General features: G+C 43.5%; 1 protein-coding gene across 2 annotated transcripts in view; it reads left to right on the forward strand.

The window, feature by feature from the left end:
- Positions 4,359 to 12,168, forward strand: part of PDE3B (phosphodiesterase 3B) — a 179,439-nt gene continuing 171,629 nt past the window's right edge. For both annotated transcript variants that reach the window (XM_018059586.1, XM_005689658.3), the window contains exon 1: positions 4,359 to 5,413. In XM_018059586.1, the coding sequence (XP_017915075.1) occupies positions 4,436 to 5,413 (978 nt within the window). In that variant the 5' untranslated portion in view covers positions 4,359 to 4,435. The remainder of the gene's footprint in view (positions 5,414 to 12,168) is intronic.

A 12,168-nucleotide genomic window follows, 5' to 3' on the forward strand; every position in this document is an offset into this window, starting at 1 on the left:
ACTAAGATCCATTTAAAATTTTTAATTTTGGAAGGGAATTTCTTGGAATCCTGCTCTAGAAATGGATTTTCTTTACATCTGGATTTTAGAGTTTAGGAAATAATCTTGTCTTCTTTTAAAAAAGAGACTGAAAGCACAAGGTATAAGAATGAGGAGTTAAGACTTATCAGAGGATAGAATAAGTGGGGAGGAGTTGCTAAGACCTAAGAAGAGGTCATGTGTGATTTTGGCTTCTTTGAGGACAAAGGAGAGAACAAGAGAATTCATAGAGAGAGCATTTTCCAAACAAGGAATGGTGAGACCCAGAGGTCCCAAGTGAAAAACTGAGTATTCTAACATTTGGGTTGAGCCCAGCAATGGGACATCTCATTTGGTGCCTGTAAGGTTAGATAGGTGGGCAGGCAGTGGCATCTAGAAGGCCCACCAATTGGGTCCTTACCAGTAGACTACTGTTTATGGGCAGAGCTTTTGGCCCTGACACTGGAAAGACCTAGGCAGGATTTTAGTTCTTCCATAATTAATTGCAGCATTGGAAGCTTATTGGTATGGGGACCTAATATGGAAAACAAAACAAAAGTCTCATCCTATAAACTGGGGCACGTGGAAAAACTGGGTCTTCGGGGTTTGAGGGCAAGGACCTCCTATTCAGAATACAGAAGTAGACAGGGGTTGCACTGCACGAGAAGGACTCAGGAGCTGGGTGGTAAGCACCAGGATCTTATGTGAGGGATCAGTAAACTGGGAGAATGAGTCCAGTGGGGAGATTATGTGTCAAGACATGAGGGAAGGCAAAGTAAGGTAAAACTGAGGCTGAGGTAGAGATGGTTGAGAAAAGTCAAAGGTATGTTATCACTTTAGGTCTTTTTAGTTTTTTCACAACAGATAATATTCGTACATTCTTAAACCCAAAGACAGGAGCTAAATAATTCTATTGGTTGCTTAAAACTGGCAAAAGAATAAATAATTTGAACTCTAAGACACGTGACCTACTAATAATCTCTGATAAAAACTGTAAAGAGAGAAGGGAGTTGCTATAAACATAGCTGCTGCTGCTGCTGCTGCTGCTAAGTGGCTTCAGTCGTGTCCGACTCTTAGCGACCCCATGGACTGCAGCCCACCAGGCTCCTCTGTCCATGGGATTTTCCAGGCAAGAGTACTGGAGCGGGGTGCCATTGCCTTCTCCAATAAACATAGCTAGCTGATTCATATTTTTAGTTAAGTAAGTGAAAGTTTTAGTTGCTCAGCCATGTCCGACTCTTTGCGACCCTATGGACTGTAGCCCACCGGGGTCCTCTGTTCATGGCATTCTTCCCTGGTGGCTCAGACGGTAAAGAATCTGCCTGCAATGCAGGAGACCTGGGTTCCATCTCTGGGTTGAGAAGATCCCCTGGAGAAGGGAATGGCTACCCTCTCCAGTACTCTTGCTTGGAGAATCCCATGTACAGTGGAGCCTGGTGGGCTACAGTCCATGGGGTCACAAAGAGTTGATACAACTGAGTGACTAACACTTCCACTTTTGGTTAAGTAAACTGATGGTCTTTGGGCATGTCCTTACATTTTATTTTGCAGTCTTCTCAGTGCTGGAATTGGTTCAGAGAAGAACTGGGAAGTATGAAGAGGACTTTGCATTTTATTTTCCAGACAATAGTCCTTGGATACAAATCCTTTATCTTTGTCAACACAGAGTTTGCTTTAGTTTGGTGGTATGAATAATTCAAAGGTTGCTCGTAGCAATTGTTGTTGTTCAGTCACCCAGTCGTGTCTAACTCTGCGATCTCATGGACTACAGCATGCCAGGCTTCCCTGTCCCTCTCTATCTCTCAGTTTGCCCAAGTTCATGTCCATTGCATGGGTAATACCATCCAGTCATCTTATCCTCTGACACCCTCTTCTCCTTCTGCCCTCAGTCTTTCCTAGCATCAGGGACTTTTCCAATGAGCTGGCCATTTGCATCAGATGACCAAAATACTGAAGCTTCAGCTTCAGTCCTTCCAATGAGTATTCCGAGTTGATTCCTCTTGAGACTGACTGGCTTGATCTCCTTGCTGTCCAAGGGACTCTCAGGAGTCTTCTCTAGCAACACAGTTTGAATGCATCAATTCTTTGGTGCTCTGCCTTATTTATTACTCTTAGCAATACTTGGATCCTAAAAATGCCTATATATCACAGCTTTTTAAAACTGGAAGTGATTTTAAGATCATAAAAATGAAATTGCTTCACTTTATAACTGTGGACACTGAGGCCTGTAAAAGTTACATGACTTGCTTAATGCTGGGGTATGAATGGCTGGGCCATGACTAGAAACAATGAAATGGATTTCTAGTTTACCACTATTTCCATTACCATGCCTATCCTACTTCAGATGATAACCTAAGCTTTTAAAACAACAGTAATAACGATAACAACTGTATTTATTAACAAAAACTTTAATCTGAATTTATTATACCAGAGCAATTTATTATTTCCAATGAGAATTTATAATGGGCATTTCAGTGACGCTGACACTAGCTTGCCATGCCCTTCTGTACAAGCTCAAAATGTATCCATCAAGCTTCCTAATTTACTCTTTGACTGGTAATAATGAGTCCTGTTTATTTTTAAATACATTTAAAAATGTATTTGCAGAGTTCTGTTGAAATGAGATATTTTTTAAAAAGAATTTCAACTGTCCTGGTGAAAAAAAAGACCCCATGGATTTTCATCTCTTAGGGCAAGCATTTGAGTAATTAATTTGAAAACTCTATTACATATTTTTTCCTTTATCTAAGAGGCAGACAAAAATTCTGGTCTTTTTTCATCTTGGTCCAATTCTTGTGCTAATTTCACTGTGATTTCTGCTATGCATGTGAACTAGGACCATATACAAAAATGGTCTTGGCTGTGGGCAAAGATTAATTGGTGAAAAATGGGCCTGTTTGTGGGATTTACCACACAGTAAGGTTTCACATCTCCCTGGAAAAATGTGGAATTAGCTCTTTGAGAAATGCAGGCCTGTCATGAGGTGCAAGGGAGAGTTTTGGAGGAGGGAAACACAGTTCAGTCACTAAGATAGTTATGATTGGTGAGATTCCAGAGCAGTCCCTTCCATACAGCAGTTTTTCCCGCTTTCGAGTCCGTGTTTCCCACATGTAGCTAGTTTCATCAGTAATTCACAGATAGCATCTTATTTGGCTTCTTTCACGGGCAACTGATCCAAACCTGGCAATGGTCTTGGAGTGAACTCCTAATCCTCCCATTCCCTCCACCCCCAATATGTAGTTACAGAGAAAAGCCTTCAATGTGGGAAGATCTTTTCGACAACAGATTTTCCATGCTTGCTGAGGCAGAAACAGATGTGGACCCACTGTTAGTTTGGCAAGGGTGCAGGGACGATGGGACGGTAGCTCCTCCCTGAGGAAGACAAACTCGGTAATACCGACTAGGATGCTCCCAGGGAACGCTCCACGTGCGTGCTCCTCCCTAAAGCGCCACTGCAAGGGCCTGCTGCATGGCCCAAGAATCCACGCTGCTGTTGAGGACAGACCTAGCCACAGTGATCAAGGCTTCTTCCCCATGACTTTGGTGGGGACTGGCACTTACCAGGTCGCAGCTCGGCTCGGACAGCCCAAGGGTCCACCCCAAACTGGAATGGGAGTAAAGGCGGGACCCGTCGCCTCCCCACCTCAACTCGGTTTCTCTACTGGGCACTCCCCTTGGGGATCATAAGCGCCCTCTTTCCCTACGCCCCCCGTGGTGACCTGTCGGAGCTTGCCTGAGGTCTGTGACTTACTCCAAAGGAACCTGAGCGCCTGGGGGGATCCCAGGATGGCGGGCTTGCCCCTTTCTATCCGAAAAGGATCCCTCCCATCCCTCCCAACCTAGATCGGTCTCCGGGCGGCCGCAAGCCGCGCTCTCCCCAGTCGGGGCACGCTGAGACGGCTGGGGTCCCCAGCCCGCGAAGGGGCAGACGGCCGGCAGGAGCGGCGGCGCCCTTGGCTGCCGGACGGGCCGGGGCGCGGGCGCGCGCAGGCGGGCGGGCGGGGCGCGCACCCGGCCGGGGCAGCGGCGGGGGAGGAGCGCCCGCCCGCCGCTCGCGCGCCCAACGGACCAGGCTGGGGCCGAGAGGTAACTGTTGCAGCCCGCGGGAGCCGGGAGGCGACGCCGACGCTCCAGTCCCAAGAAGTGCCCGGGGGAACAGGAAGGGGGAGGGGTCCGGCCGCCGAAGTCCCGGAGAGGAGCCCCCTCCGCCCCTCTTTCTCAGCCAGCATGTCCCGGACCCTGCCGCTCCTCCACCCGCGCGGCGGGGACCCCGGGCCGCGGCGGCGGGCGCAGCCCTGACGCGCCGCCGAGCCGGGGGGGCGCTCCGAGCGTGGGGGCCAGGCGGGAGGGAGCGCGAGCGGCCGCTGCGGTCCGAGCGGGGCGTGCCGAGCCCCCGCGGCCACCGGGCGTCCCGGCCATGAGGAGGGACGAGCGAGACGCCAAAGCCATGCGGTCCCCGCCGCCGCCGGACGGGGCCGCCTCGCCCCCCGAGAGTGTGAGGAACGGCTACGTGAAGGGCTGCGTGAGCCCCCTGCGGCAGGACCCTCCGCGCGGCTTCTTCTTCCACCTCTGCCGCTTCTGCAACGTGGAGCTGCTGCTGCCGCCGCCCGCCTCCCCTCAGCAGCCGCGGCGCGGCTCCCCCTTCTCCCGGGCGCGCCTCTCGCTGGGCGCCTTGGCCGCCTTTGTCCTCGCCCTGCTGCTCGGCTCGGGGCCCGAGAGCTGGGCTGCCGGGGCCGCCCGGTTGCGGACCCTGCTGAGCGTCTGCTCGCACAGCCTCAGCCCCCTCTTCAGCATCGCCTGTGCCTTCTTCTTCCTCACCTGCTTCCTGACCGGGACCAAGCGGGGCGCCGGGCCGGGCCGGAGCGGCGGCGGCTCCTGGTGGCTGCTGGCACTCCCCGCCTGCTGTTACCTGGGGGACTTCTTGGTGGGGCAGTGGGAATCCTGGTCTCGGGGGGACGGAGACGCCGGGGCCCCGGTCCCGCACACACCCCCAGCGGTGGCGGGCCGGTGGTTCTTGGTGCTGAGCTGCGTGGGCTTGCTGACGCTCGCGCAGCCGGGGAGGCTCCGGCACAGCATCGTGGTGCTGCTCTTCTCCAGCTTCGTCTGGTGGGTGTCCTTCACCAGCCTTGGGGCGCTGCCTCCAGCCCTCCGGCCCCTGCTGTCCTGCCTGGTGGGGGGCGTCGGCTGCCTGCTGGCCCTGGGGCTGGATCACTTCTTTCAAATCAGGGAAGCTCCCCAGCAACCTCAGTTGTCCAGTACCGCGGAAGAAAAAGTGCCTGTGATCAGACCCCGGAGGAGGTCCAGCTGCGTGTCATTCGGAGAAACTTCAGGCGGTTACTATGGCAGTTGCAAAATGTTCAGGAGACCTTCTTTGCCTTGCATCTCGAGAGAACAGGTATGTTTCCAGAAAGGCAAGGTTTGCTAAGGAAAGGAGGGCGGTTTTATCGCTTCAGTTCCCGAATTGAATTAGTGCGTTTGAAAGCTTGTTTACTTCCAGGGTAAAAAAAAGAAAAAAGAAAAGTTTTATTTTGGAAATAACTCCTAAAATACAGGAAGCTTAGAAAAACAAAAAAACGCAGAAATACCATTTATCTTTGAATAGAAATGAAATAGCAGACTAAGCATGCTACACTTTTTAAAGAGTTTGTTTATGCAGTAGATGCGTTCTCAGAAGAATGAAGCGAATTATTTGAAGAATGTAATTTTGGTGTCATTTATTTGTTGCTGTAATAATGGTGCTGTTTCCCTCAAAGATAACATACAGCCGTTAGAATGAGTGAATATATAGATGTGCGAATTTTAATCAGGGTGATTTCATTATTCTTGATAATAGGACAAATCTTAGGTCTTACAATTAATAGAAAAGTGATGAGTTTTGAAACAGAGACTTGTTAACTTAGATGAAAAGACCGTTGGGGATAATTTTAAGAGGTTTCTTCCCCCACCCCCACTCCAAATTTCAGCAGTAAGAAGCTAATATAATCTTTTACAGACTAACTCGTGGTCCTGTGTGTTTGTTGCATAATTAGGAGAATGTTGTAACAATTTAACCTTTAGTCTTAGTAATGTTTGGAAGTATACCAAAAACATTTACAATTTATTTTCCTGTAGGTTTACTTTTTTTTTTTTTAAAGGAATTGAAATCATCATTAGGGAAAGAGTTTCTTTTCATAGCCTAGGGAAATCTTACCTGTTCTACGTTAGGAAGAAACTCACTAAATATAGCTACTGTTCACTGAGGATTTTACTCCATACAAGTGCAAAGTACTTGTATTGTCTAAAACCTTCACAAGGACACAGTATAGTAGATGACATTAACCTCAAGTTAGAGATGCGCAAACTGAGGCTTATAGAGATTACACAACTTCACATATTATCATCAACAGTGGAAGTGCTGGGATTTGAACCTAGATTTTTCAGTTTTCAATGCCTTCTTCTAAGCAGCTAAGAGGATAAAAGTAGAGGTTTGCTTAAATGGGCAAGTAGGAATTTATACCCTTGGTTTTCAGACTTTTTGATTCGTGATACATTTTACACTGGGGACCTAATATATCTGAAACAGAAGTTTCTTATTGTTACTAATTCTGATGTTTTTTTGCTCTTTGCTCTTCAATATAATCTATAAACTACTACACTATCTGTAGTGCTCAAAGAGACAAACACCTTGCTTCCTGAAAAGTGTTTTCAGAGGCCGCTTTTGTGGTCTGTGTTTGGTCAGATGCTTGAAAAAAATTGTTCAAAAAATATCATGTCTTTTGTTTTCTCAGTTTACTACCAGTGATAATAGTAGACAATGCCCAGGAGAAGATTCACTGTAGAGAAAAGTCATATCAACTATTTTCATAGACAGGAATAACATTGGACATTTGACTTTTTGTGAATAGATTGCATTTTTTAACACCAGAAAAGTGTTTTAGCATAGTTTCATTACACTGGTAGACAATTTTCCTGAGCGTAGTAGTATTACAGTTTAACATAATTGTAATGTGTTGGTTGGAGTAGTGAATTATGGCTGTTATCTTACTGATTGAAAATTTCTGGTTTGGTGCTCTTTCCATCACAGCAACCTTTTTTCAACAGTTAACCAGGTGCGGCATTGTTATGCTAGGTAGCTTTAATTGTTTTTGTATTAGCGGAAAATACAATTTGTGCTTTTTAAAAAGGGCATATTTTATTAGTACAGAAAACCACACATTCCACTATGAATAGGAACTTTTTTTTTGGGGGGGTCTTAAGTATATGCTAATAGTTCAGGGGTTTATATATGGTTAGCTAATGTTCAGTGTCAAACTATAATATTCTTCTGGCAATACTAGAAACTACTAGATGTTTTTAACTTAGCAGACATTGTAATAACAAAAATTTTTACTCATGCTTTTTCCCTGAAGTTCAACAGTGGATCTGTAGTTTTGTTTGCATGTACATTATATGAAAGAAATTAAGTGGAAACCTATCCTTTTATAGAAGTAAAAGATTAAGAGATTTTCTAATTTTAAAAGTGCTAAACTTTGTATGTGATCATTGTAAAGTCATTCTCTTGTTTCAGAAAATGAAGGGAGACAAACGGTTCTGGGTAGAAGCTGATATTGGGGAAAGTGCCCTGGATTCATAGAGATTCAAGGGTAGAGTCTTGGGTCTACTGTCTTATTGGAAAAGTTGGTGAGCCTTTCTGAGTCTCAGTCTCCTGTCAAATAAGGGGATCCACCTTTCAATTCTAGAACTCATTTCTTTTAGTTAGTTTACATTTTTTGTAAGCTACAAATGAAAGTATAAATAAAACTTCACAAGTTATTAGATCTTGAAGTTTTACTTAAATGTTTAATGTTGATATTGCTAGCCTATATTTTCCAAGGTATGATAACTGAAAAATATGAAGAAATAGTCCGAATTTTTTAGTAGAAAGAACTTTCATTTCCGTACGAATTTAAACATTTATGAACATCTTTGAAAAGCATTGAAAACTCGTGTCAATAAAAATGTTTTTAATTGTGTGAAAGTAGATGTTAAGTAATTTTTAACATTTAGATTCTTATGTTGGATACAGTATTGAAGCATAATAGCATATGTTTGTAAAATGTGATTTTCACAGTTAGGTTTAATGTTTAGTTACTGCTGACTATGTTCCTCCTTGGGTTAATGGAAAGAAGCACCAAGTTTGTAGTATATTTGCCAAGACTCAGCTGAAACTAATAGGAAGTTAAAAAAAATTTTTTTTTAGTTGCCTACATGAGATACTTTGACCAGAATTTAACAAACTACATTTCTGTGTCTAACTATACTTTCTACAGTGGAGATTTCAGCTGTAAACCAGATCATTTTATGTGTGATGGACTAGGTAAATACGAGGTTAGTCTGTTTGTGAGATATTTTTCTATACCTAAAATGCTGAGTGCTTTCTAAATGGTTAGGTAAATATTTAAAAATTCTGTGGCCTTAAAGCACATAAATATTATTTAAAGTGTTAATTTTATTTGGAAAAGGATACACATGTAGTATGAAGGTTTTAAAAAGATTTTAGTTTAAGTGATTATTTATTCCCCTAAAGGCTTAACCTTCTATGGATTTTTTAAAGAATACTGTGAAATTTGGCCAATTCTAATTTCATGTTAATATTTTACAATGAAACATCAGCCTGCATAGTGTTTTTTATGCTTTATTTTGTAAATATTATATGTACCTTGCCATCAGAGTTATCGTTCAAAAACAGATTTTTATCAAATCACTTGCTCTGTTTCAGAAATCTCTTACGGCTTTTCATTGTACACAGAATAAGGTTCGTGCCCTTGACCCTTACTTGCACAGCCCATAATAATCTGTTTTTAGCCTTGTGTTTTGTTTTTTTAAAAAGCTGTTAGAACTTAATGGAATACCCTTTCCCCGCATCCATCCATGGCTCTAGCTGTTTGAGGACTGCTCATTGTTCCTGATGTGTATGTAGAGTTTTTCTTTTGCTTTTACCATTCACACTGATTGAAATCTCCTTTAAGAAATGTATTAAAATGTGTTAAGATTAAGAAGCCTTTCGATACCAAAGGGATGCTCAAATTAAGTGTATAAGCTGAGAACAAAACTGCGTCATAGCAGAGTTGGCTGTGTTTAAAAATAAAAGTTGACAAGTCATGTGGAGCAGTGATGTGATGATGTGTGAGAGAGTATTTTCATTATACCACATGAAATAGTAACATCTCCATAGTTTGTTTTCCCATACAGAGTGGAAGGTAAACAGGGCCAGCCATAAGTAAAACTTTGGCTTTAGTCAAGTTTAGTGAAGTTTGTTTTTCATGTCCTCTGATTTTTTAAATCCTTCTCAGTGGCAGGCCCTTTTCTGATTCTTTTTCCTTGTTCTCTTTCAGTTACCAAGTCAGCCTGTTTCCTTAGAGAATTCTCCTGCCTTCTTAAACCTTTCCTAAAGCAGAAAGAATCTATGCATGCTGGAAAAGTTTGTCTAGAAATTAGCACGTTTATATAGATATAGAAGCGAGAAAAGAGAGAAGAGATTTATAGAAAGGAAATTCAGCTCTGGAGAAAGAATATTGTCTCTAGGTTATGACATGAGATATTATTGGGATTCAGGACTAGCAGCTTCCTCTTGACTCCAAATTCCCCTAGTACTTGCTGTAAAGAGCATGTGCACCTATGGTCATAGTTTTCCAAGGCTGTACTTAATTTGCCAGCCATCTCCAATTACTTGATAATCAATGTCCCTGGTGAAAAGAGGTTGAGGGTAGTGGTGGGAGAGAAAGGGAAGTGAGAGACAGGAGGTACTCTTGAAATCACATAGTTCATGATGACCTTGTAGGTAAACTTGGTACCTGATATTGTTATTTCAGGGTGACTTATTAGGATGCAGCTGGACTCAAACTCAGGTGCTTTCAGACACAGAGCCTATTTACGTTGTATGTTGAGGAAGGAGGGGAGGTGAGGAAGAATGGAAGTGAATGGACTGTTCCCTGCCTTACCTAAGGGCTTTCAGTTTGAACAAAACAAACTGGACAACTGTGTTAGCCAAGCAAAACTTTAGTAGAGCTGGGTTCTGTCTGGGGGCAGTTCCTGACAGTTTATAACATTGTTCACCATATCATTTACAAGCTGATTCATGTTTATTTATGAGATTGTTGGAAGTCTGTTCTTGGAATTTGGGGAAGAGGAGTTTTTCCCACTTCCTCTTTTATAGCCTAAAACTTTTTCTCCAGTATTGATTTACCTGGAAGGTATCTTATCCTTATAGATTTTCCCTCCTCTATCAGATAGAGTACATGATTTGGTTGCTTCCTTACATTTTGTAAAACTTGCTTTCAGCATATTTTAAAGTTAGTTAGCATTTATATTTGTTAATGAGAAATGCCATACATAAAAGACTGTACATAAATATATTTTAAATATGGTTTAAGGAAGAAAATAAGACAAAAAAGAAAAATATCAAGTATTTACCACTCATTTCCTTTGTGCTGACCTCTTTTGCATCTCCTTTTCTCTGTCCCAGAGACAATACATTTATCTTGATTTATTTTTTGCTATTCATTCCTTTGCTTGGCTTTATAACTCCCCTGAACATAGGCTTCCCCAGTGGCTCAGTGGTAAACGATCTGCCTGCAGTGCAGGAGACAAAGGAGATGTGGGTTTGATCCCTGGGGTGAGAGGATCCCTTGGAGAAGGGAATGGCTACCCGCTCCAGTATTCTTGCCTGGAAAATCCCTTCAGCAGAGGAGACTGGCAGGCTGTACTCTATAGGGTTGCAAAGAGTTGGACATGACTGAGCAATGACATTTACGTAATAGAAATAATATGTTGTCAGTATTATCTGCTTTTGAACCTTAATAAACAGAATCATGCTATATGAATTTTTCTGTAACTTTTTTGCTTGACTTTTGAGATTCATTCATGTTGATGTGGATAGATGTAGTTCATTTTTCAATGCTGAATAGTACTTCATCTTATGACCATAATAAAATGTATCCATTCCACTGTTCATGGACCTGTGGGTGGTTTTCAGTTGTTTGCTATTATCTACAATGCTGCTGTGAAATTTTTTGTAGATGTCTCCTAGGTGCATGCATGCATCTAGAATTGCTAAGTTGTAAGGCTTTCCTGGTGGCTCAGTGGTAAAGAATATGCCTGCCAATGTAGGAGACTTGGGTTTGATCCCTGCTTTGGGAAGATCCCCTGGAGACCGAAATGGCAAGCCACTCCAGTATTCTTGCCTGGAAAATCCCGTGGACAGAGGAGCCTGGCAGGCTGCAGTCCGTGGGGTCTCAAAGAGTCAGACAGACATGACTTAGCGACTAAACAACAACGAGGTGTGTTCATATTCAACTTTACTATGTGTGGTAGGCTGAATAATGGCACCCCAAAGGCGTCCATGTAATAATCCCTGGGATTTGTGGGTATGTTACCTTATGTAGCAAGGAAACTTTGCAGATAGGATTAAGTTAAGGACCTTGAGGTGGGGAGGTTATCCAGGATTATCTTTTTAGACCCTGTGTAATCACAGCTTCCTTAAAAAATGAAAGAGAAAAGCAGAAGAGATTGGAGAAGGAGAAGTGACAATGGAAATAGGATTGGGGTAATATAAAGCTTTGACAGTGGGAGAAGGCCAGGAGCCAGAGAAAGCAGGCAGGTTCTTGAAGGCAGAAGAGACAGGGAAGTGGATTTTTCCAACTCCTCAAAAGCGGCAGCCCTTCCAGCACTTTGATTTTAACTTAGTGAGACCTGTGTCAGACTGTAAGATGATAACTCAGTTTTATGTGACTGAGTTTGTGGTAATTTGTTACTGGAATGCATTAGTTTGCATTAACGACTAACAGTTTGCATGGGTGGCTTAAATAACAGAAGCTTATTGTCTCACAGTTCTGGAGTCTAGAAAGCCAAGGTCAGACTGTCCCAGCGTTGGCTCCTTCTGAGGACTCTGCGGGAGGATCTGTGCCATGCCCGTCTCCCACCTTCTGCTGGTTTTCCTGGCGATGTTTGGCATTTTCCAGCCTTTTGATTTGTCACCCCATCTCTGCCTTCTTTGTCACATGGCACTCTCCCCATGTCTCTTCTTACAGTCTTCCCTCTGTGCCCTGTCTCTGTGCCTCAATTTACCCTTTTTATAAGAACCCCAGTCATGTTGGACTAGGGCCTACATCCTAACCACCTCATTTTAGTCTG

This window comes from Capra hircus, chromosome 15 (assembly GCF_001704415.2).
Source record: "Capra hircus breed San Clemente chromosome 15, ASM170441v1, whole genome shotgun sequence".
NCBI lineage: Eukaryota > Metazoa > Chordata > Mammalia > Artiodactyla > Bovidae > Capra > Capra hircus.